Below are 26,516 nucleotides of genomic sequence, written 5' to 3'. Positions count from 1 at the left end.
CTATGTTATGCAAATGAATTTCATAGCCTGAAAGCTTGAAGCTCACAGGACATGGACGTGGGGTAGAAATCACCGGCTATATTCCATGGCTGGGAAATGTAGCTCAGCATGAGAAATGTTGGACCTAACTTTTTAATGAATTCAGCATTTATTGAAGTGAATAATTTCATATTAGGCAATCGATATCAGCATCAAATAGTCCTGTGTCAGATGTATGGGAAATCTGCAAACAAATTGCTGAGTCTCAACTTTAGGAAGATGAATACCAACTTCTGGCTGTCCAAATGGCCTTTGAGATCACAAAATGAAGCACAATTTTGTACTTTGGGCTTGAGTAGAAACTAGTTTAGTCCCATCTAAAATCAATTCACAAGATACATAGAATGAGCTGAAACAGGAAGATTTGATCCTGTCAGTCATGCTTAGATTTAAATCCAATTCACTTTAACCATTGCCTTGTACCCACGGCACTGTTTCATGCTTTGGCGTTCAGTATAATTTGTTATTTCAATATTGAGATTAATTTAAGCTACGTATTTAGAATTATAAAGTGCAATTTCTTGGATTGGATTGTTAAAAATGTGAAATAATTGTAAATGATTCATTGTAGAGACTACATAAACTAATATTGTAATGGAATAAAGTGGTTTAGTTGTAAATTCTTTGTTGAAAAAAGATTGCCTTTGTAATTGACCTTTCACAGTATTTGTTAAAATAAAATCTCTGCCTTGCTGGTTTTACAGAGTCTGCAAATGGTGCTTACTTGTTAACTTCATAAATGTTTTGTAAAGCAAATAATATGAAACCTGAATATTCTCAGTAGGTTTAAGTTTTATTAATTTCTGAATGTGCTGCCAGTCACGTTTCTATGTCTTTCTATAATTCTGTGGCGATTAACATTGGAATTGGCTGCTACTGCGCACTCCTGAGTCTTTATTAGGGCAAAATTGAAAGTTAGTTACTGCATTTATCTGTCTACATATCTTAGCTACATATTTTTATGCAGTATTTTACATTTAACATTACAGTTACGTTCTGATTTTTTTCTCAGGATGTTGAAGGTTCAATTTGCCTTCATCTGGCTGCTAAAAAGGGGCATTATGATGTGGTTGTACATCTTCTGTCCACAGGATTAATAGATGTGAGCTGTCAGGTGAGTCATTTATTTGTGTAGGAGTTATAAATTGTGGGCCACAGATTTGTTCTCTGAATCTGCTATAGTTGTCAAATCTGGTCGATGTAGTCCTGGAGGATTCACCAAATGATCCACCTGTCTTGAAACACCTGGTCTTACACACTCGGCATCCTCCACATATTTTGCCTTCCAAAAGCCAATTGGAAGGAAAACCGACTCTTTCTTATCCTATTTAATTAATCTTAATTATTTGTAAGACAGCTATATTTCCCCATCTCTGCTATTTTTGTAATTAATGAAGTGTTCAAAGAAACTGAAAAAAGCAACACAATTTGGTTTAATGCCCTTGATTTTTCTCCCAGGTTACTCGTAGCGGTGACTTACTGATTAATCCAGGGCAACCCTGAAGGTTTGGTTCACAACCTCTGCTGAACTAGCCAGTCCAGTAATTCTTTTCAGTGTTCCTGGATGAGGGAGGGGCAAAGTAAGTTAGGTTTATAATCATTGATCTACAAATAGAGAGCCCAACTGGAAGTATTCATTTCTAAATGTCGACTGTAATTGCCAACCCTCTAGCATTGGCCTGGCATTCATGATATTGCTCGTGCAGCTCTGGACAAAAATCAGGGAGTATGTTTTTTTTGTAAGTTTCTTTGAACATTTCTGTTTACCAGATATAAAAATATTGAAAATGGTTTAAAAAAAAGGCTGTTTGGCTATTGTCCAGCATCATCTAATTGGGTAATGAGTCTTTTGCTTTCCAGTTGACGTAGGAAGGCAGTGCGCCACAAAGATAGGTTGAGTTGGCCAACTTAATGGCAAGAATGTGGGGGAAGGTCAAGTGATGAAACTAGGAATACATTTAATCACAGTTGACGACCCTAATATCAAGTGAACACAGGATTGCTTTTCACTTTGATGGCTCGACTGCTCAAATATCCAATTATCATCAAGTCTCAATGAACAGCAGCTAAAAATGGAATCTAGGGTGAGGTACTGGAGATCTATGACTTTTAAGTTACAAAACTGCATAAGTTGTCATTTTAGAAGTGATAAAGGAAGAAAGGAGAAGGGAGCACCTTGTAATAGAAGAAAAAGCTAATAAATCCAGCATGTATTTAAGTATTTTTAGTTCTAGCACTAATGCTTATTGTGACTGGTTAAATAGGATACATTAGATACATAATGAAAATGTATTTTTCATTTTGCAACAAAAGCGCATTAGGTTATAGGCTGCAAGAAGCCGATATACCGCTATAATTTTACTTGTGACAAATAGAAAATATGACAGTTCAATCATAATTAGCTTCTTTCTAAGTAAAATTATTTTGAAGTTTGCAGTGGGAATAATTTGGAGTGCAAAGCACTGGATTAAAATATATTTTCCTATATCTTTTTAAGCTCTGCCCGTCATTTGATTTACTGTAACTTGGATGATAAAGGATGAATACCTCTGATGATACGACTTCAATCATATTGAAAATTTATTAACCTTTTTATTTAGGAATGGCAATTTCAGGCAAACTTCTACATTGGGAGTTTAAATATTATGTTTGAAAATAATAAAAAATGCTTAATGTATTAAAAAAATAGATGTTTATGTCAAGATATTATACAGTATTGCATGTTATATGATGAAAATATTTAGTGAATTTGTTCTGACATCCATGTCAGGTACATAATATAGTTGTATATGTAATTTAAATTTTCCCTTTTCAACTGCTTTTTAAAATTGGTTTGATACACAAAAATTATAAAATGCAAATCTGATACTTAATACAGAATTTTATACCCATTAGGGAACAAGAGCACTACATACCAAATAAAATAGGTGAGAGATAACATTAAGGCCCAGATTTTGTGACAGCAATTGCAACTGATCTTGAAGAAAGCTCCCCATAAGGATCTAGCGATCTCTGTGAAGTAGATTTCACCTCTCCTGATGTTAATTTCAATCTAGTGCCATGCCAAGGAGATCTCCAGACATGCAGTGTTAAGATACCAGGTGATGTTATAACTGGGCGTGAACATTCCAGAATGGACTCCTGGCTCAAAAGACTATAACAGTTAAAATGTGGATGGACTGAGTCACATTGCTAATGAGTTTTAACAACAGGAAAATAACACATTTTTAAACGTGAAAAGTTGGATTCTTATACAATACTTATTTATTCTCTCATCCCCCCCTCCCACACCAACTTATCCAATATACACAGATTCAGATTTAAAGATTGAGATGGATTATAAAGACAATGTTAAACGCCACTGGCCTCATTGACACAAAAAAGTCACTTTTAAGCGCACAAATTGACTGTAGTCAAGAACACACGCTGCTCTGAACCCAAGTTATTGTCTATGGATTTCCCCTCTGAATTCCCCCAGATGATTGTCACATGAGAGCACAGCGAATCCAGTTCATGATTCTACACAAATCCTTTTGGTATTTCTTTGTCTTGACTGCTGTGCAAACTGCTCACATTGCCTTTAGCTTTTGATTCCCAAACAGTATTAAAATAACATCAAATGTTTCATTCATCCACCTCTTAAGTCTGCTGTCCACTTTAAATCTAGTTAAGTAATAGTGTTGTTAACTCAGAACACTTTGTTTACTCTTTCTTGAATTTTATGTTCTCTTAACTTTAGACTTCTTCGACATGCTTTCTGTCCCAAATCCCTGGTTACCTGGATTGCACCGTTACTTTAGGAAGCCTGCCCCTTTGCAGCTCCTGTCCTTTCCAGTCTTTCCTCTGGCAGAGTTGGGAGGCACTCCCTGAGATCCTGTCTCCATTTGCCCACAAATTGAGCTAAAACTAAAACATAAAAGCTTTTCTACGTTGCACAGCCCCGGTTGTTAAGCAACACAGCATATCTGTGCTGGCCTATTTAATTACTCTTCACGCTGCAGTCCTCTCTAAGCACAATTGGAATTTAACCAACCTTCACACACAAACACCTGTGTCCAGCAAGAATCTAACTATAGGTTTTATCTTTTTCAGACATAGAAACATTAAATTAAACACACTTAAAACAATACCTTATTTTTAATGTTTACCAATACAAATATAAATCCTTTAAATCTACTTTTATTTTCCTAACACCAGCAATAGGAACATCATCAAGCAGGGTAAGCAGCCATTTACATTGAAGAATTCTCACAAACATCAAACCAAGAAGTGAAAGGCACTATTATCCTTCTCTTTTAATATCTTTTGAAAGAGAGCAAACAAAATGAGTGGGACCTACACGTAGGTAGAAGCTGAAATATATATATATTAATTTTAAAAATACATACAAGTTTTATCATATTGGAAAAAATTGGCATTCCACTAATATCAACATTTTTCAGGGCCAGAGAAAGAGTGATTCAAGAGTAATTACAAACTTACTTATGTTACAACCGGGATGGGAGAAGTGCGCGGATTACTTAACCCCACCACTTCACAGGTCATACCATTAATTTAAAAGTTCGATTTACTCAACAAAATGGACAATTGTTTACCTTCACTACCGGTACACCGATTAAAAGAGGTTTTACCCAGGCTTCTTCAATGAACTCAGGACAATTGATTTATTATACAACAAACCTTTTAAACAAGTTGGAAATGAAAAGGATAAAGTTTGCAGGGTTCAAAACCATCGATCTAGAGCTCCCTCGTGTGAAGACGGGCCTCTGGTTGCAGTAGATGTCTGAAGATTCTTCCCAACTGACCTTTGACATGGAGAAATATGTGGATCTGGATTAATTACTTTTGTCTCAACTTTGGAGGTTTTCAAATTCAGACAAGTTACACAGAGGAGGATTCTGGTTGATAGCCACATATGGAATTTCAGGCAAGGCAGGAAAGAGAGCAAGTTAGACTAGCCTTCCTTCTCTGCTTACTCCGTAAAACACACTGATTTCAAAAACAACAGCTCCAAAACCTGTTGTCTCCGTCATATGATTTCCAGTGTATCACTAGCTTTTGACAGTTTTTTCTGCATCATTTAAAGTGATTGCAGTTCAAAATAAACAAACTGCTCTTCCCAATGCTGGTCTGGTGATTTATTTGAAAAGGCATTGATAATCCCAGTCCAAAAGTGGATTTATGACATTTTTGTAAAAAAAAAATCTTAAGTGTCCAAATAATTAAATGTCCACCCAAATTTTAAAAAGAAAAATCTAGCTTGCGAAGAAATGATTTCCTCAACAATTGTGCTATTTCAAAATCCATTATCAAAAAGGTATGATTTTCCCCCCAATACGTTTTACAGCAAAACTGAGAGCATAAAAAGGCAAGTTCTTTAAAGCTCGGTGATTTTTAGTTGATTGTAGTTTGTGGAGACTTCAACAGCGCATCCTATGGAGAAGCATAGAATCACAGAAAGCAACTTCAGGATTTCCATATTTAACTGTGCATGCATGGACCCCAGAGGTTGCTAATGGCTTCAGAGGAGTAATGACAATGAACACACTCAGTTTTGTTGTCATTACTGCCGCAAAGTCATTACTAAAGGACTGAGCATAAAAAAAGTACAAGAAACAGTGTAGATATGAAAACCAGGGAAGGAAAACAAAGGGTAGAGAGGGTACGAAGGGATATGAAAAGAAACAAACAATGTCAAGATTAACACCTAAGGCTTTACAATTATTTTGGAAGCAAAATGGTTATCAAGAGTAATGTGGGCACTTTAAAGGCAAGATACAGGTAATATTCCAAATGATAAAATGAAACTTAATTGTAGAATCTTTTACAACACAGAAGCAGACCATTTGCCCATCAAGTTCACGTTGGTAGCCAACAGGACAATCCAGTCAGGCCCACTCGTGCTCGATCTCTGTAGTGTTGCAAGTTTATTTCCTTTTAAGTGACCATTGAATTTCCTTTTGAAATCATTGATTGTTTCCACTTCTATCACCCTTGTGAGCAGTAAGTTCTGGGTCATTACCTGTGTTTATAAAAAGGTTCTTCCTCATGTTCCCCCTACATTTCTTAAATCTGTGTCCCCCAATTCCTTGTACCATCAGAAAATGGGAAGAATTATTCCTTGTCTACCTTATCCAAGTCTGTCATAATCTTGTACACTATCAAATCTCCCCATAACCTCCTTTGCTCCAAGGAGAACTTCAGAATAGTCTTCAGAATATTCCGCATCCTCTCAGTGATGTCCTTTACCCGATCACCAGGAGAGCAACTCACCATATGGGACTCATGATGATAGTTACCAAAATGCTGTCTGTCCCTCTAGCTGTGGGACTTCCTATAACAGTTGCATTTCTATACTTTACTGTTCACTCCTGTATAGTCCCTTGTTCTTTGGAACCTGGCCATCAGGATATCATCCCTCCCAGCAGGCTCTAAAACTGAGTATCTTTTTAAGAGTGGCACACACCCTGAAGACTCATGCAATATCTGCCTCCTCCACCCATCTACTGTCCCGACCTATCACTACCTATGGGGTAACCATCTCCTGGAATGTATGATCCAAGAAGTCCCATCCTTCCTAATGCACCGTAATGACTCCAGCCCCAAAATACAGAGCAACTGGAGATATTTCCTATGCATGCCATCCAAGGCACGTGAAGTGTCCTGAAGTTCCCATATGTCGAACGATTGCTTTGTTTCAGACTTCATAGTAGAGGAAGAGGTTAATAAATCTGACATTTCAGGGAAATTAATAATGAATCAAGGACTGGAGCTCAATCAAGTTAATGTAAACAAGAAAACAGTACTCAAAAAAACCCCCACTGAAAATTATCAAGTTGCCAGGACCCGATGGTTTTCACCCAAGCAAAGGGAAGTAGGTGAAGCAATTGCAGAGGTTTCAAAACACTTTTTTGTTATAGGAATCATCCTTCTTTAGATTAAAAAAATTAAAATCTAACTCCATTATTTAAGGGGTGAGAGAAAAACGTGGAAATTATAGATCTGTTCAAACACTGGTTGTGGTGGGTGAAGTTATTGGACTCTAATTAAGGACAGAGTGGCTGTGCTTGGAGAAGTTTGAGCTGATTAGACATCGCCAATATAGATGAACAATTGTTAGGTTATTTCTAATGAAGTTAATTGAATTTCTTGAGACAGCAACTAAAGTTGTGAAAAGGAATGTCTAGGGATGTAGTTTATGGAGTCCTATATAAAGCATTCAGTAAGGTTCCATTTAAGAGACTAAGATGAAGTTAAAGCTCTGTGACGTTGAAACCAAATTAGGAAATTGATTAGGTGGCAAAAGTGAGAGAGTAGGAAGGTATGGGTGATGTCCCGCAAGGACTTAGATCTAGGGCCTCAGCTATTCACTATATTTATCAATTACTTGGATAGCAATAGAGAGCCATATGTTCAGGTTTGCTGAAGATACAAGGATTAATCGCATAATAGTGTAGACAGGAGCATTAAATTACAAAGAGACATTGATAGATTAAGTTAGTGGACAAAACTGCAGTTGGGAATACCATTTTGGATCTAAAAATAATAGATCTGAACATTTTTAAAATAGTGTAAGACTAAGAACAGTGGAGTTTGAAGAGATCAAGAGGTCTGTACACAGATACCTGAAATGTAGTCAGAAACCAAAACATAATCAAAAAGGCTATGGAAATGTTATTTTTTATAACTGGAGACCTGGAATACAAAGGGGAAGGATTTTTTCTACCACTATTCAAAGTCCTGGTTAGACCAAATCTGGAATACTGTGTACAGTTCTAGCAACCCCCCCTCAGAATGGGTATTTGGCCGAGGAAAAAGTTTATTGCACATTTATCAGGATGTGACTAAGGCTCCAAGATTTAGGATACGAGAAGAAATTACATTAATTAGGCTTGTATTCCTGGAATGCGGCAGGTTGTGGGTGATTTGATTAATAATAATCGCTTATTGTCACAAGTAGGCTTCAATGAAGTTACTGTGAAAAGCCCCTAGTTGCCACATTCCGGCGCCAGTGCGGGAATGGAACCCGCACTGCTGGCATTGTTCTGCATTACAAGCCAGCTGTAATGTTTTCATGAACTTGAAAGAAATGAATGGAATACAGATGGAAATTTAGGAGAAGGAGACATAACCTTGCAATCAGAGCCAGGCCATTATGGGACAATTTAGAAAACAGTTCTTTGTATAAAGGGTGGCAAAAGTGTGGAACACTGTCCTGCGGAAAGATGCAGCTTCAGTTAATAACATTAAATTTGAGGTTGATGGACTTTTGCTGGCCAAGTATATTAAGGGATGTTGAACCAAGGTTGGTGGATGAAGCTTGCACATAGATAGCTATGATCTCATTTATTAGCGGAAGAGACTTAACGGGATGAATGCCCTCGCCTGTTCCTGTGTTGCTACTTGATTTGCCAGTTTACTTACTCTATCTTTATTTTCTGAACAGGATGATGGTGGTTGGACATCCATGATTTGGGCCACAGAATATAAACATATAGATATTGTAAAGCTGCTGCTGTCAAAAGGAGCTGATATCAACATTAGGGACAATGTGAGTTACTTAAACACTTGGGCGGAAAGGAGATTAAACAATGTGTATACACAGTTATATTTGGAAATTTGGGAAGAACAAAATGCTTCGGATGAAACTGCTTTCTGGCTTCATTATGTTCTCATTTAGTGTTTAAACGTTGCACAAATGGGTAAAAAATACTTTTAAAAAGAACAGGGATCTTGGAATTGCCTTTTTTAAAGAAAAATTCACTTTTATTTCTGATTCCACTTTGGTACAGGTTGATGCAATGAAGTCTTCTTTCTCTTTCAGTTGTAATGATTTTGTATTACTTGAGTTTAGACAGTTTTCACCCACATTCAGCTGCAAGTTGGCAGTCTCACTTCTATAAAACATGATTGGTGTGAGAAAACTATGGTACTGGAACTGCAGCCCCCGAGGCAAATTTGGACAGAATGAGGGGGAAATTTATTGTGCATAAACTTCAACTTATCAGATCATGAGCTTTGTCTGCTCAGTATCATATTGTTTCAGAAGCTTTATTTTCCTTGTTGCTGGATGTCATTCTAAAACAATAGGCATTTAAATTATTTCGTCCAGGCAGAGTTCATAGTGTAATAGACTTGTCATTGTTGATAAATAATGTTCTGACATTTATGAGATGTTACTCAAACAAATTTCAAACTCATTTAAAAATGTAGAGCTGGGCATATGAAGAGTGAAATGCATCAACATGACTTACATTTTGAAATGTTAGCATGTTACACCTCCTGAATTACACTTGTACATACACAGTAGTCAATCTATGTAGAATTATTTAAGGATGGTACATCAGTTTCCAGTATGGTGACAGCTACATGTCAACATCGTCTCCCTTTACCTGGAATGCAAGGTCATTCTAGAAATGCAGTGCAATTTTGTTTCAAAAATATTAAAGGCAACAGGGAGATGTGCGTGGAAAGTTTTTTACGCAGAGGGTGGTGGGTGCCTGGAATGCTTTGCCAGCGGAGGTGGTAGAGGCGGGCACGATAGCATCATTTAAGATGCATCTGGACAGATATATGAACGAGTGGGGAACAGAGGGAAGTAGATCCTTGGGAAAATAGGCGATAGGTTTAGATAAAGAATCTGGATTGGCGCAGGCTGGGAGGGCCGAAGGGCCTGTTCCTGTGCTGTAATTTTCTTTGTTTTTTGTTCAAAACCATGCGCATTATAATTGCATCTTATGATCTCAGTTGATGTTATAATGGATGGGAAAATCCAAGAAGGGAACCCTGGTTAAAATGACCGTAACGTTTACTTTTTAAGAAAACATAGAGGAACAGAGGCACAGGACTGCTAATTCTGCCAACAAAAAAAATGTATTAAGCATGAAAAATTGGATTAGGATACAATACTCCTTTGCTCCCCCCTTAGTTTAAATAATGCACACACATATTAAGATTAACATGGATTACAAAGTATAGCTTAAGCTATGAGTATATCTTTTTTTAAATATAAATTTAAGAGTACCCAATAATTTTTCCAATAATGGGCCAATTTAGCATGACCAAATCACCTACCTTGCACATCTTTGGGTTGTGGGGGTGAAACCCACGCAGACACTGGGAGAATGTGCAAACTCCACACTGTCAGTGACCCAGGACCGGGATTCGAATCCAGCTCCTCAGCGCCATAGGCAGCAAATGCTAACCACTGTGCCACCGTGCTAGCCTACAAGTATATCTTAAGCTACTATCTTAATGTCAATAAAAGTCCCTTTGAGCACACAGATTGACTGTGGTCAAATACCAACACTCCACTCTGAACTGAAGTGAATGGCTGTAGATTTCTTCCCAGAATTCCCCAAGTGATTGTCACATGAGAATTTCCGAACTCCATTCCCAAAAACACCCTGGGCGGGATTCTCCATTGCCCGACAGCAATACCGTGATCGGCAATTGGGCGGAGAATCCCTTCAGACGCCCATATCGGAGGCGATGCCGGTTTGACGCTGGTTTTTCGAGTCAACATTGCGTTGCGCGCCGCACACCTTTGGAAAGGCATTGGCGCATCATCGGAAGCCCCTCCTCAAATGACACGCCCCCAATGAGCCGAGTTCCCGACGGCACAAAACACATGCCATTTTTTTCCGTCAATCTCGTGTGCCGGCTGCAGACTGTGGCCAGCGTCGTCACGGGCGCGGGGCGGGGGGCGCCGTTCTGCTGGCCGGAGAGGCTCTAGCAAGGGCTGGGGGAACTGGCGGGGGGTCATTATTTGGCAGGCCGGGGTCCGTGCGCGACCTGAGCTGTGTTGCGCAGCCACTGCCGTGCACAGGTACAGCCACGGACACGCCCATTCTCCAGCTGTTTTTACCGTGCGAGCCGGGAGCTTTACCCTGCGCGGCTGCTATACCGCCAGCATTCCCGGAATCAGTGTAGGTGTTGCGCCGTTTTTTCTGGCGTAAAACGCTACTGTTCTCACTGGGCGTGAGCACTTCGTCTGGAAATCAGAGAATACAGCTCCCTTTGTTCTTTCACTATAATGCTTTCCATTAGTGGTTTTGCATTCCAAAATCCAGCCCAGGTTTACCAAATGACTCAAACAAAGCTTCAGCTCCACTTTCAACAGTGGATACAGTATCCAGGTTTCACATCACCCTCTTTAGGATTTATCACCCCCGTTAGGATTTATTTGTCTTGACTGCTGTACAAAGTATTCACAGTTGTTTTAACTTTTTTTTTTTAACCCAGACTCCTATTAAAATGGCATCGACCTTTTGATTTAGCTCTGAAGTCTGATTTGGTTGATTTGTTACAGTACAAGTTTTAAAAAGTAAAATCTTGTCGCTTTCATTTTTGTTGACGTTGTGGGGATTTAACTCTGATCACTTTTTCCCTTGAATTCTTATGAACAATATCTTGTTCTCTGTTTTCCTAACTTCAGTCTTCAACCATTCTTTCTGTCCCAATTCCCTGGTGGATTGGACAACATCCGGTTCCTTGGGAGACTGCGGGCGGGATTCTCAAAAAATGGGGCTATGTCCCCACACAGGCATAAAAACGCTGGCGTTTCACTCTTGACTTTCCTTTAAAAAAAACGTCAAGAGCGATCCGCTTACCTGCAGAGGGCTAGTAGGGCCCTGGAGTGCTTCTCGCAGCGCTGGCTGCGGATACGGGCCCCTGCACTTCCTGTCGGGAGTCCGCACATGCGCGCGGCCGCGCTGTGCACCATTGCGGACTTGGACCGCGGACCAACATCGACAATGTAGATGGTGCGTGCCGGCGGATCTGAACCGCCCGATTGCTGCCCCGGCCGCCCATGAGGGTCCCCACCACCACCAACAAGGTCCGCAGCCAATACCCGAGGTTCCTGACCGGCAATACGTGGTTAGAACCATGCCATCGGGAACTCGGCCAGATGTGTCCGGAGAATCGCTTGGGGGGGGGGGGGAGTCTCAATGACCCCCCCCCCCCCCCCCCCCCCCATGTGAGCGATTCCCCGGGGACAGGAGAATCGCAGGACTGGCACCGGGCACAATTCCCGTGTAAACATCGATTCGCCGCCCCCACGCCGAACGAGATTTTGGCACAGTGCTGCGGAGAATCCCGCCCTGCCTCTTTGGAGCCCCCTTGTCCTGTCCAGCTTCTCGAAGAGTTAAGAGATATTCACTCCCAGGTTTCCTGTCCCCACCACATCAGATCAGGTAAAGAAAAATGTAAAAGCTTTTTCTCTTCAAAAGACCTCCAGTTGCTAAGCAATGCCTGCATACTTCATGCCGTAGCCCTCTTTACACACAATAGAAACACATTTCGAACCGAACCAACCCCAACACATAAAAACACCTTTGTCCAACATGAAACTCAATGTAGGTTTTGTCCTTCCTTCCACAGAATCATTAAATTAAATCCACTTTAAACTATACCTTATTCCTAAAATCTCTTAAAGCTACATTTGTTTTCTTAACATTCCTGTCATCTCTAGAATATATTTTCCATCTAAAGAATTTCACTGAACAAGCAATTGTATTTTTTTTGAAAATGGGCATGTGCTTTAATGTTCTGTTGCAGTATATTGGAATGTAGTACATATTATGATACCCTTAGAGACTGATAATCTTTTGAAAAAAGGAATCCCCACAACATCAACAAAAATGAAAGCGACAAGATTTTACTTTTTAAAATGCGTACTGTAACTAACCAACTAAAATCAGCAGAATTTAAACATTAATTAATACATGAAAGATATTTCAAAGAAAAAGGTAATTTTTTTTCTTTCAATAATTGATACAACAGAGAAACTACTCATGGCATTTACGAGCATTTGCATTACCCCCCTGTACAAATGTGGGACTACGTGCAATCTCCATCTTTTCCACTTTGCCTCTATTTTGTAGAATTTCTCACTTCCATTTTGGCTCTTGAGTTGCATTCACCAGCAGCCTGGTCATGATTACAACCAATAATGTGCACATCTGCAAACCCCCTCTCACTCTGGTCACAAAAGTCCTGATGACACAGAATCCCCAGAAACTCACATCTCCAACCCCTTAAACAGTCTGAGGGGAGCTCTGGCACCACTTTCACAGCAGCAATAGGTATTGTCCAATCTGAAGTATCTGTCTGTCTGTTTTTCGTTCTCTCTCCTCCGTGTTCTGGTCTTTCCAGCTTCATAACACACAGTCTCTGCTCTATTCTCAGATACTTATTTCAGCACCAGGATCTGTTCAAAGGCTGCCAAGCAGGAAACTGTTCTATCTGGAGAGAACCTTGTTTGTTTTCTCTCTTCACAAATTCCAAGTTTTCTGAACAGCCAAACAGATAAAACAGGCTAACCTACCCCACTGTAATTAGCTTTCAATTTACTCTTTGCTCCTTAGCCATTTGTTGATGATGGCAACACCATGGACCGAATGACCAGGAAACAAATTAACCCTCTTTCATAGTACTCCCAAGCACACTTGGCTCTTAAAGGGACAATGCACAAAAGGAATAAAAAGGCATTTTCCAGCACATGCGTCAGGGGACATGGTACAGTAGGCTAGTCAACAGTAAGCTTTTGTTTACCTTTTCAACCAGAAAACTTAATGTCATATACAACTTTTCCTTGAAGATAACTTGACTTCTAACTTGGTTTACCTAATTTTCAGCAATGAAATTGGTGCCTTGATGTTCTTTTACTTGTGCTCATATTATTATGATCTTTGCTGTGAAATCATTAATAAAAAGCCGCAATGTTTAATTGTAATTTTTTTGGTTGGCCTTTGGAAGAAATTTATATTATTTGCCAAAAATTTCAAAATAATAAAGTCTGCAGTGTTCTTTTAAAGATTCTTTGAGGTTGAAGCGTAACTTAAAAGCTGTGCTCTCCCTATTTTCATTATGCAGGAAGAGAATATTTGTTTGCACTGGGCAGCTTTCTCAGGTTGTGTGGATATCGCTGAGATATTCTTGAATGCAAAGTCTGATCTAACTGCAGTAAATATGCATGGTGACTCTCCTCTGCATATAGCATCAAGGGAAAACCATTATGAATGTGTAGTGTAAGTACTTCTCAATACTCTTTAGTGTTATAGATGATGGTTTTTGACAGTTCACTTGGGGAATCAGAGTTGCTTTAGCAATATGCATGTTGTAGTCTGGAGTTATGGAGAGTGATGATAGAGCCTCCAAGATTCTTTTCATCACATCGTTGACCAGGAATTTCTTCTGCTCTTACTGCCTGCCATTGACATGTGCTGGAGAATTTACAGTTTGATAATCAACTTGCCTGGCCACGTTACCTTCTTTTGCAATCAAGTCCCTGAACTTGAACCAGGAGCTTCTGGCTCAGAGGCAAGGATGCTGTGTCACATAACTTCAGATAATAAGTAATAAAGTGAAATTTGTGGAGTCATCATGAAAATTCCAGCATAAATAATCAATATTCCTGTGATTTAAGAAAAAAAAGAGCTGCGTGTTTTGGCTTTAGTTGCTATAAGCGGTAGGAGTTTGGCTCATGAACCAATGAATCCTGAACCAAATATATAGTAATTTTAGTTTTTGAATTCAATCTGATCTTTGGGCACTTGGCTCGTTCTACTTAACTACATTCTTTTAGTTATCCCAATGTATTTACTTACTTTTTAATTATTTGGATTTGCTGTGATGAATATTGATTATTTTTTGCATTGTTCTCGATCGTTTTAGAAAAACAGAATCAATTAAATAACTATATATGACTATATATCTACAAACAAATTTAAGCCTCCGAAAGGTTTCACCTTCATGTAAGATTATCAGCCATAACTTTTACATAGGGACTACAAGCTTCATGGAATACTTCATGAGACTGTCAAAACTTTCTCCTTAATTCTGTTTTCCTTTCTGTCATAGGAGAAATTACAGTTGTCAATTGCAGTACAAAATGATTCTCTTTTCGCAGTCATTTTGTGTTTGTTGTGTTCATGGAGATTGCCCCTGACTATTGCGGGAAAGAAAGAATCTGGGCGCGATCGAACAGTATCATCGCACCTGACTCGGTGGTGCATCAAGCCCGTTAAATCTCTTGAGATTTGGCTTGGATCGAACGACGATCTAATGAGATCTCGAGAGATGTCACAAACGGGATCTCACCCTCGCTGAGAAAGGCCCCTGCTATACCCACCCAAAATGGGACTCTTGTGCAGGTTAAATCATGCCCTGTATTTTTAAAGAAAATTCCATGCTTTATCCTTCAACAAAATAACTTCCTTGTTATTGTGCAGTGTAGAGAAAGCTGCAATTTTGAAACGCTATACGTGGGTTTGAACGTGTTTGAACAAACTGTAATGTAGTCATAGTTTTTTTTATTGATTTTGTAATTTTAAAAGAAAGGATCGGGAACGAGGTGAAAATAGTCAATATTTGTCACAGCGAATCCAAAATAAAGCAAAAGTAACTAAGTATATTTGGATAACTGAAAAGATGTAGTTAAGTAGGACCAATCAAGTGCCCAAAGATCAGATTGAAATAAAAAAATAAAATGACTCTACATTCGGTTTAAACCTCCTACTGCTTTACAGTAACTAAAGCCAAAACACAGCTTTTTTTTAATCATAGGAATATTGATTATTTATTTTAGAATTATCATTCTGACTTCACAAATTTCATTTTATTACTTATTGTCTGAGGTTTAGTGGCGCAGTGGTCCTTGCCTCTGAGCCAGAAGCTGCAGGTTCAATTTCGGGGGCTTGATGCATGAGGTATTATCCTAAATTGATGAACAGATCCATCTTTTGCACTCCAGTGAAACATAGATGTGGGGGATGTTAAATAGATTATTTATAAATGATGATTTGAAGTACAGTGTAGAATTAAATATGAACTTTCACACAAATTATAAAAAATTCTCTGTTCGAATGAAAATGTACTTTAAAATTGCCATTTGACATGCACTTTGTGGATACTCCGGCACTAAAACTGGCTAACTGTGCACTTCTAGGCTTTTCCTTTCACGTGGTGCTGATGTTAATATTAAGAATAAGGAAGGAGAGACACCACTCGAATGTTCAAGTTTGAACTCGCAAGTGTGGGTGGCGCTACAGGTGAACAAAAAACTGAAACAAGCATCAGCTAATAAGATGACCCAGGTTGAGAAACTAGTTAGCAGGTACAGTATAGCACACTTGTCCTTTTTCAGCTCCAATTTTAACAGCAAAACATTTCAACTTGAACATATTTGTTTCTTAAATGTTCTGTATCCTAGAACCGCTTATTTGCTTTTAGAATATTTGAATTTAGGAAATGATCTTGGAATAGGAAATAATCCTGGAACAATCTGAGTGAATGTTAATATTAGCTCTTATTTGTGACAATCTCCATAATTAGAATGTCATAAAAATACATTTAATATGAAAGAAATCATCATGTAGTGAAGTAATTTTCTTTTCAAGAATAACAAACTTTGGTATTTTAATTACCTCATTTTCTAATGTATGTACTTGCGTGGACTTTTGTTTAATTACTAAAGATGCAATTAGCAGTGCAGTTAGTTGCCAGTTCCAATTTGTTGGGGATGGTATATGCTTAGAGAATTTGATTCTTGTTGAATTTTCATGTGTGTTTACGGCTCCTGGTTTACTGTGATCTATAAATACATTTACAAATGGTGCTAATAATATTTAATGGTAGTGTTAGCACTGGATTGTTTTTCCACATTATATATACACAAACAAAAGTTGAAATTTCATTTTTGGTTTTTATTGATAAAATGTTGCATTTGAAGTGTCATTATGACCAGTTTTATTCAGCTATATTACCATAGTCTTCAAAGTAATTAATTATATGATGTATTTTTAAGAAAGAAGGGGTGAGATGCTGTACTTTTTTTAAAGTAGAATTTCTGTTTTATAATGTTAACCTCACATGGCATTGGTAACATTAACAAGCCTGGCGCAGCATCGGAGGCTTCTGTAATCAAGTGGAACATCTTTAATTGCAACAGTTGAAATAATCAATTGGGTGGGGGTGGGGGGGGACTGTCTTTGAGGGAATGTGTATTTGAGGGAATGTATGTTTGAATGGTAATAGATGTTTTTCCACTGATGACATTTTTAAATTTGTTAGCTGTTATTTCAATTTTCATGTTGAAGGAATATAAATATATGGAAGTCAGAGCTTCATTCAGTGTGTTGTTCAGTAAATTTATCCAGTTTGTGGCCAAGTCATATATGGCAGTAAAGTCCTATACATAGCAGAAAAGTTCCAGGTTTTACCCCCAAACTGTGTGGCGCTGATTTTATGTCAATTTGTGGTGAGGCAAGGATTAGGATTGGCCAACACCACCCTGTCTGATATTAAACACGACATACATAGAGAAAAATCAGACAGGAATGCCCATTAAAAACATGCCTAATTTTGTTACATATAATTAAACCAATGGAGGGAAAATTGCCATAATGTGTAACCATCATTTCGCCAGCCCTGTTCATTTGTCCCTTCTTGCACAAATGATGCTTAATATCCATGTGGTGAAAGTGAAAATTTACCTCATGGTCAAAGTGATTCAGCAGTTGTAGATCAAGTAGAACTTTGAACAAGTTTCATCAGTTTTGAAACAAAATTTCATTAAGACTTGTGTGATACTACTTTCACTTTTGTGCGTAGCTATATACTTGTTTCATTCAGGCAACCTTTGAATGTTTTCCAAGACCAGTTAAAGTAATACTTTGCAAAGTAGGAAATGGAAAATAAGTTTGTTTGCACCTTCTTTGTACTGTATTCACCGTAACCCTTCTAATTGTATACCTGCATTAGTTGTTTCGATCATTACTGTGACTTCAACAAAACTAATATTTTTCTAAATTCAAATAACAGAGATATTGGTCGAGGTTATGAACATGTACCAATTCCATGTTTAAATGGTGTGGATGATGAATCTTGTCCAAACGACTATAAATATGTTTCCCAAAACTGTGTAACTTCTCCAATGAACGTTGACAGGAACATCACACATCTGCAGGTATGTACAAAAGGAAGGAAACATCAGTAATGTCAATTAAAGGGGCGGCATGTGGCGCAGTGGATAACACTGGGACTGCGGCGCTGAGGACCTGGGTTCGAATCCCGGCCCTGGGTCACTGTCCGTGTGGAGTTTGCACATTCTCCCCATGTCTGCATGGGTTTCACCCCCACAACCCAAAGATGTGCAGGTTAGGTGGATTGGCCACATTAAATTGCCCCTTAATTGGTAAAAAAATTATTGGGTACTCTAAATTTATTTAAAAAAATTAATGTCAATTACAAAATAGTGATATTAACATTACCTGAAGATAGACTAAATATTTACAGGGTTATTATGATATTTGAGGTCATGTGTTCACATACTTTAATGGCAAGTTGTGAAACTGAATTCAATAGATATCTGGGTTAGTGGTGGAAAATACTGTGAAAGCACAGATTGTCATTTACAAAAAAAATGATTTGTTAATGACCTAGGAAGTGAACCTGCCACCACTTCCTAGACTGGCCTGTACATGGCTTCAGTTCCACACTGTGGTTGACTTATTGCCTCTGGGTAGCCAGGTATGGGTGATAGATGCAACCCTGCCAATGTTGTCCACATCTCATATGTATACATTATATATATATTACTTAAAATAATTATCATTTAAAAACCACAATGATAAAATCCAAATATGAAAAACTAAATCAGTCATAACCAATTATCAGTTGACAGGTTACAATTACAACTCAATCATTGAGTCCAAGAGACGTTGGAGTTTGGTTTATCCAGAAAATTATCAAAATTAAAACCCATTTCAGTCATATTTAGTGCTGGTAATATTTTGCATGACAGGAATTATAACCAGAAATAAACTAAGCATCAAAATGTGATTAAGTGCATGTTCTCTCTGATTCTCTGCAGTGTGGACCTTAGCCTTTCACTTACAGCTAAAAGCAAAAAAGACAGTAGGGAGGAAAGTGTATTTTCTTCACATTGAGTTTAATGTCAATTGGACTTGCACAAAATCTTAAAGGTATTGCATGAGAAACAAAGGTCATCTTGACTATTTTCATCTTTAAATATCAAAGGCGTGTGGAACCTTGAAGGTCATTATTAGATCTATCTTAATAATTTCTTAATATGATTACTTGCCAGTTGGCCTTTACAGCATCCTGAATCTTCAAAGCTTATCCCATAAGTAGTGGTTTTCCTTTATTTGAAAATGATGCCCAAGTTCATAAAACAAAACCGGAAAATTGCACAGAACTGTACTATTTTTAAAAATTAACAACCTTCTGAGCATAAAGCAAAAAAAGATAGTTTGGTGTTGAAATTCTACTTCAGTACTCAAAGCATTAACAAAATCTTGAAGTAATATTTCATGGGAAAGAAATGACCTCGTGGATCTGCCACTTAACCTAAGTTTGTCTATTATGTTTATGTTGATGGGGTTTGAGGCTGCATTTTTGGTATACATTCTGGCTGGCTAACTAAGGTTTTATTACCATGCATTTGAGAAAGCCAACGGTTATGTTTGATGTAGTTATTAATCAGTTTCTGATTAGCATTTCGGGATTAAAATGGTATCTTTCCAAAGAAGCTTTATTTGACTAATAAAAATTATAACACTGCAGTTGAATTTTCATTATTTCAAAAAGATACTGTAGTACTCCACAAACAATCACAAATTTAGAAAATAAAACAGTATATCATTGTTTTCAGACGCATTGGTGGACACTGCTGTCCATATTTCACAATATTTAGTTTTTGTGCTCTCCTAAACTAAAAGCATGCTAATTGTTTAGCACTTTCATTTTTTAAGGATTTCTGATATAGGAGCCACTGTTCAATCCTTAGTGCATTTACCATTTCGTAATCCATGTAAATATTATTGCACCAACATTATAGGCAAATTGTGTCTCCTTCCTCGCACTGTCTAAAGATACTTGTTTTAGAAAGCATGGGACTCTAATGTTGCTTTTCAGAGACATTCTTCAGAACCATTTTCAGACCGGTAAGAAGGGTAGGTAATATTTTGCAACAAGAACTGAGGTCAGAAATGTTGGGGCTCTGTTACTGAAACATTATACAGTCAATGCACCGAGAATGGTGTGTAACAATGCTGGCAAATCTTAGTACTGTTTGTGTGTTTCAGGAGCAGGTGATAACGGTATCAGGAAGGGTAGTTATATCTTTGGGAGTGTAACTAACAGTTGTGGTAGAGTAGATGTTTGAGGCAAAGTAAGTTTAACATACTCTTGTGAAAGAATGAATTTGATTTAGAAGTATAAATTGACCTGAGTAGGATTGGCTTGAAAAAAGAAATGTTTTTTAAAAGCTTGGAGATTTGGAGATGTTATTGCAAATTCTTATTGATTTAAGTTTTTATAGTTTGTACTGTAGTATTCGAGTTCGCAAACAATTGTGTGTATGTGTGTTGTGAGCAGTATATTTGTGGGCTAGTCACTTTTACAATTGCAGATCAACTCAAAATGAATGCAAGCTACTTCTTGTGTCATTAATTCCTGATTCACAAGTCTCCCACAGTCATCTACAATGGCAAATGTAAACTTCTCATTGATGTGATTGATGGCAATGGAGATTCACTGTTTCATGTCCTTTGGCCCTTGGAGACCTTTTGACCTGACCCGACCTGACCTCCGTGACCTGGAAGAAGATCGGGCCCAAACCGGAAGTGAAGCCCCGACCTCGATTTGGAGCCTACCCGGGCCTCGGAGCTCCAAACCCGGCCTAACTACCGACGCCAGCCCCCGGATCGCCCGGCCTAGTCCCCGGAGCTCCTGACCTGACCCCCGACGGCAAGACCCGGCCCAACGCAACCCCAAGAGACCCGACCCAGAGAGGCCCGCCCAGCAACCCGACCTACCTGGTGATGGAAGAAAGAAAAATCCACATGGAGGCCCCACCGTGCCGACTTCAAGATCCGACCCAGGGAGGGAACAGGCCATGGGGCCTAGCCCAACCTGCCCCAGGAAGCCCCTGCCCACGACCTCGGAAACAACGGAGACCGCGTGCGAGGACCCGAACACGCTGCAAGGTATTCCCATGCCCGCAGAATGCCGGGACCCATCCGGATCGCAAACTCCCCCCCCCCCCCCCCCAGCAACCCCTCTACCTCAACCAGCGCCCGGGACCCTGCCAGACGCGACCCCGGAAATGTAAACAGCGCGCCCTGGACCTCGCTAGCTCCCTGGACCCCGCCAGACGCAACCACCTACCTTCCACAAGGGCTGACGTCACCCATCGGATCCCAGGATCATCCAGCAGCAGCCGCCGACCGAGGAAGCGAGGGAAACGCAGCGCTCTGCAGGTTAGACTGAAGCAACGCGTTTTCAAGACCCCTCTCCCCAGCATACTCCTGGCAAACGTCCAAGCGATTGAAAACAAGCTGGATGAACTTAACGCCAGACTCACCTCTCAGAGGGAAGTAAGAGACTGCTGTGTGCTCTGTTTCACAGAGACATGGCTCACCCCCGCCTCACAGGACTGTGCCATACAATCTGAAGGCTTCTCTATTCACTGGGCGGACCGCACGACATCTTCAGGCAAAGCGAAGGGTGGAGGGGTTTGCCTCCTCATCAACTCCTCCTGGTGCTTGGATGTGGTGACCTTGGCGACCTACTGCTCCCCAGACCTGGAATACTTGACCGTAAAGTGCCGCCCATACTATCTTCCACGTGAGTTCACTTCAGCCATTATCACAGAGGTCTACATCCCACCCCAGGCAGAAGTGACAAAGGCGCTGGATGAACTGTACACAGTCATAAACAACTATGAAACAGAACACCCGGAGGCCTTGTTCATTGTGGCCGGAGACTTCAACAAAGCCAACCTCAAGAGTGTACTGCCAAAATTCCGCCAGCACATCTCCTGTCCCACCAGGGGCGACAACACTCTTGACCACTGCTACTCAAAAATCAAGGGCGCCTACCGTTCCATCCCCCGACCGCACTTTGGGAAATCAGACCATAAGACTGTGCTCCTTCTCCCGGCTTACAAGCAGAAACTCAAGCGGGAGAATCCAGCTAAGAAGGTTGTGCAGTGCTGGTCCGAGACGACAGAAGAGCTCTTACGTGACTGCTTAGAGACAGTGGATTGGTCCATATTTAAGAACTCAGCGACTAACTTAAATGAGTATGCCACCACCGTCACAGACTTCATCAGCAAATTTGTGGACGACTGCGTGCCAAAGAAAGCAGTACGTACGTTCCCCAACCGGAAACCATGGCTCAACCGCAAAATTGACTTCCTACTAAAGGACAGATTTGAGGCGGTCAAGGCAGACGACCCTGTCCTGTACAAGAAATCCAGGTACGACCTCCGCAAAGCCATCCGAGATGCCAAGAGAGAATATCAAACTAAGCTAGAGTCACAGACAGACTCTCGGCAGTTGTGGCAAGGACTAAACAACATAACGGGCTACAAAGCGAAGCCGAGCAGTATCTCTGGCAGCAGCGCACCCCTCCCCGATGAACTTAATGCATTCTATGCTCGGTTTGAGCAGGTAACCAACAATCCGCTGTTGATTGCCCCAGCAGCCCATAATTCACCCATACCTACCATCACAGTTTCCGAAGTCAGATCGGCCTTCCTGAAAGTGAACCCACGGAAGGCGATGGGCCCGGACGGGATCCCTGGTCGTGCACTCAGAGCCTGCGCATACCAGAGGTATTCACAGACATCTTTAACCTATCCCTACTCCACTCCGAGGTCCCCACCTGCTTCAAGAAGACCACCATCATACCGGTACCAAAGAACCAGGTAACATGCCTCAATGACTACCGCCCGGTGGCCCTGATGTCAGTTGTAATGAAGTGCTCCGAGAGGCTGATCGTGAAGCGCATCACCTCCATACTCCCGGAACGCCTTGACCGACTTCAATTCACATTCCGTCGCAACCGGTCCACATCAGATGCCATTTCCCTGGCCCTACACTCATTCCTAGAGCATCTCGAAAACAAGGACTCCTACATCAGACTCCTATTTATTGACTACAGCTCCGCCTTCAACACCATAATTCCAGCCAAGCTCTTATCAAAGCTCCAAAACCTAGGACTTGGCTCTCCACTCTGCAACTGGATCCTTGACTTTCTGACCAACAGACCACAATCAGTAAGAACGAACACCAACACCTCCTCCACAATAGTCCTCAATACCAGTGCCCCGCAAGGCTGCGTACTTAGCCCCCTACTCTACTCCCTGTACACACACGACTGCGTGGCAAAACTTGGTTCCAACTCCATCTACAAGTTTGCTGACGATACGACCATAGTGGGCCGGATCCCGAATAAAGACGAGTCCGAATACAGGAGGGAGATAGAGAACCTAGTGGAGTGGTGTAACGACAACAATCTCTCCCTCAATGCCAGCATAACTAAAGAGCTGGTCATCGACTTCCGGAAGCAAAGTACTGTACACACCCCTTTCAGCATCAACGGGCCCGAGGTGGAGATGGTTAGCAGTTTCAAATTCCTAGGGGTGCACATCACCAAAAATCTGTTCTGGTCCACTCACGTCGACGCTATCACCAAGAAAGTACAACAGCGCCTATACTTCCTCAGGAAACTAAGGAAATTCGGCATGCCCACGTTAACCCTTACCAACTTTTCCAGATGCACTATAGAAAGCATCCTATCGGACTGCATCACAGCCTGGTATGGCAACTGCTCAGCCCAGGACCGCAAGGAACTTCAGAGAGTCCTGAATACCGCCTAGTCCATCACACACACCTGCCTCCCATCCATGGACTCCACCTACACCTCCTGCTGCCGGGGGAAAGCGGGCAGCATAATCAAGGATCCCTCCCACCCGGCTTACTCACTTTTCCAACTTCTTCCATCGGGCAGGAGATTCAGAAGTCTGAGAACACGCACGAACAGTCTCAAAAACAGCTTCTTCCCCACTGTCACCAGACTCCTAAATGACCCTCTTATTGACTGACCTCATTAACACTACACCCTGTGTGCTTCAACCAATGCCAATGCTTATGTAGTTACATTGTATATCTTGTGTTGCCCTATTATGTATTCTCATGTCTTTTCTTGAATTTTGTTTAATTCCCTTTTCTTCCATGTACTGAATGATCTGTTGAGCTGCTTGCAGAAAAATACTTTTCACTGTACCTCGGTACACGTGACAATAAACAAATCAAATCCAATCCAATCCAATGTCTCTTCTGATCCACAACCTTTCCACTGGACTGTTAAATGCACTGAGCTGGTTTGTCAAGTCTCAATGCTAGCAATGTAAGCTTCTGTCATAATGCTGGCACCTATGATGGACTAGCTCAATGACTTTCCCGAGGCATCCATTTTTTTTTAAATTGGAGAACTTCCTTTTTAAATTAAAGTAGAACCACCTACATTTTCTCGTGCCTTTGTAGGTTTGTTGGAGGGTGGTTAGAAAAATATAGAGATTATGTTTCCTAAATCACCAAACAAAAGACAGCAGAGAGAAAGATGAAACAACAGGAGAGCAAAACATGGAAGGTCAGTTTGATGTTACTCTCACCAAAATAGAGTTAAAAGCTTTTTTACCTTGGGAGTTATCCCACTATACAATTACCACTGAACCTCTGAATGTGACAAATTGTACGGGTATTTTTCTTTTATAAAGATGGTTGGCAGGTTGATTGACATACTATTCCATGCAGTATTTCAATAAATTGATTTGCAAAACCAGTGACCAGCCTTGAGTAAATATTGTGATTAGATGAGGTTTCTGGTAAATTCTCTTTTCATGAGTACTGCAATTAAATTAAAAAAAGAGGAGAAATCAGACCTTTCAGATCAACAATAGGTTTACAAAAATTAATGAGCTCAGAATGCCTAAACTGCAAATTCTGATTTTTCCGTCTGTATCAACTTAACCCTGTGCGAACTGCTGTAGCATTTATATATCACATCCTAAAATCAGTGCTGGAATTTTTTGACTTTCATTACATGTTTCAAATGTGTTTTTTCCATGCATTAATTTAAATAGATTGTTTACACAGTATTTTGTATTGTAATGTAAAAGTAGGGACGTGTTTCATTCAACTATTATGTTACAACCAATTCAAATAGAGAAAACTGCCTCCAATTTGAGTTCTCAAACTACGACTCAAATGTTTAACATTCTTCTGAGCTCAGCTATCACAATGTTAGTGGAAGTGGCTCATGACCATTGTCTTGATAATTTCAGCACGTGGCTCAACTGATATTCCAGAAATAGTGGCTTCAAATAGGTGCCCTGTTAACCCTTCCAGAATGTTCATTTTATATTTATCTACTTAAATGGTAAATATTCACGGCCACTTTTGCTTAAAAATTAAAATCACAGATATTGATAGTTGTAGCCTGCGCATGCGTGAATGTTTTTATGTTCGTTCCCCAGTGCTTTGGAGGAACATCAATCTTCAGGGTTGTCAGCAGGTATGTGTTTTTAAAATTACATTTTAATTTAATTCTGTCTGCTGCAGCAAATCTTTTTGTGATTTTACTTTTAAAAGAAAATCCAGTGAGCAGTGTTCAGGGGGAGATTGAATTTCAGAGCAGTTTTTAGGATTTATGGACACTCAAATTTGTTCAGATATATTGATTTACTTGTATGAAGTGACATTTTAGAAAGACGTGCATATGAGGCTCACCTCCAACATTCTTTGTTTAGCTTGGATTCAGATTTCTGTCCATTCGTTCACACAGTTTCAGGAAATTCCATCTGGAATCAGTAAAACTGAGCTATGGCCCAGGGAAAGAAGCCTCATCAATTTCAGACGTTTAGATTTCTGTACCAGAGCTATGATTATCCTTACCAAGAAAGTGTTCAACCCTCAAAAGGGTGTTTTAAGTATTGGTACTACACTTCTCGGGCCTTATTCACTTGACTAAATTTGAAACTTATGTCAGGCAGGACTGATTTAACATGTGGTTATTTGCTTCTTGTGACATTAAGTATTGCTTCTCAGATGAATGTGGCTAATGAATTTGCTAAATTTACTAGAAGGAAAACAAAGATGATTTTCTTTTACCAATAGCCGAAGTGTCTTTTATCAGATGCATGGTACGTTGCCTTAATGTATCATTAAAAACACCATTGTGCAAAATTCATTTAAGCTAATTCTCAAACTTGGTTTTCATGACAGTAAGATGATGTTTTGAATTGGATGTCAACCTCATTAGCATAATTGATGTTTGAATTCTTTATCGATTTAACTTTAATTTTGTTCCCTATCTCTGTTGCAATCTTCATTAAATAATTCTGTCTCTTTATTCTGCACACAGTACTGCTTCTGTGATGACGACTGCTCCTCTAATAATTGCATGTGTGGTCAACTAAGTATACGTTGTTGGTATGACCAGGTAAGCAGTTTCAGTTGAGAAAAATTATTTCCCCTAATTCCCCGCATGAAATCGTGAATTATTTGTTCTGTACTTGAAATAGTTCTGATATTGTTGAGCCTGGATATTCAGTGGGCATGTTTTCATTTGCATCCTACAGTCAGTGTTTGTGCTGGTTGTTT

The 26,516-nt window shown here is 39.8% G+C and overlaps 1 protein-coding gene across 9 annotated transcripts in view; it reads left to right on the top strand.

The window, feature by feature from the left end:
- Positions 1-26,516, top strand: part of ehmt1b (euchromatic histone-lysine N-methyltransferase 1b) — a 175,004-nt gene that overhangs the window by 126,384 nt on the left and 22,104 nt on the right. For 8 of the 9 annotated variants that reach the window (XM_038781535.1, XM_038781534.1, XM_038781533.1 and 5 more), the window contains 6 exons: positions 1,052-1,153; positions 8,486-8,590; positions 13,918-14,072; positions 15,992-16,159; positions 17,866-18,010; positions 26,278-26,355. In XM_038781535.1, coding sequence (XP_038637463.1) covers positions 1,052-1,153; positions 8,486-8,590; positions 13,918-14,072; positions 15,992-16,159; positions 17,866-18,010; positions 26,278-26,355 — 753 coding nt within the window. The remainder of the gene's footprint in view (positions 1-1,051; positions 1,154-8,485; positions 8,591-13,917; positions 14,073-15,991; positions 16,160-17,865; positions 18,011-26,277; positions 26,356-26,516) is intronic. The other variant, XM_038781531.1, reaches the window with a different exon arrangement.

This window comes from Scyliorhinus canicula, chromosome 21 (genome assembly GCF_902713615.1).
Source record: "Scyliorhinus canicula chromosome 21, sScyCan1.1, whole genome shotgun sequence".
Lineage (NCBI taxonomy): Eukaryota > Metazoa > Chordata > Chondrichthyes > Carcharhiniformes > Scyliorhinidae > Scyliorhinus > Scyliorhinus canicula.
Note: the sequence above shows the minus strand (reverse complement) of the source record. Positions and strands in the feature narration are given on the sequence as shown.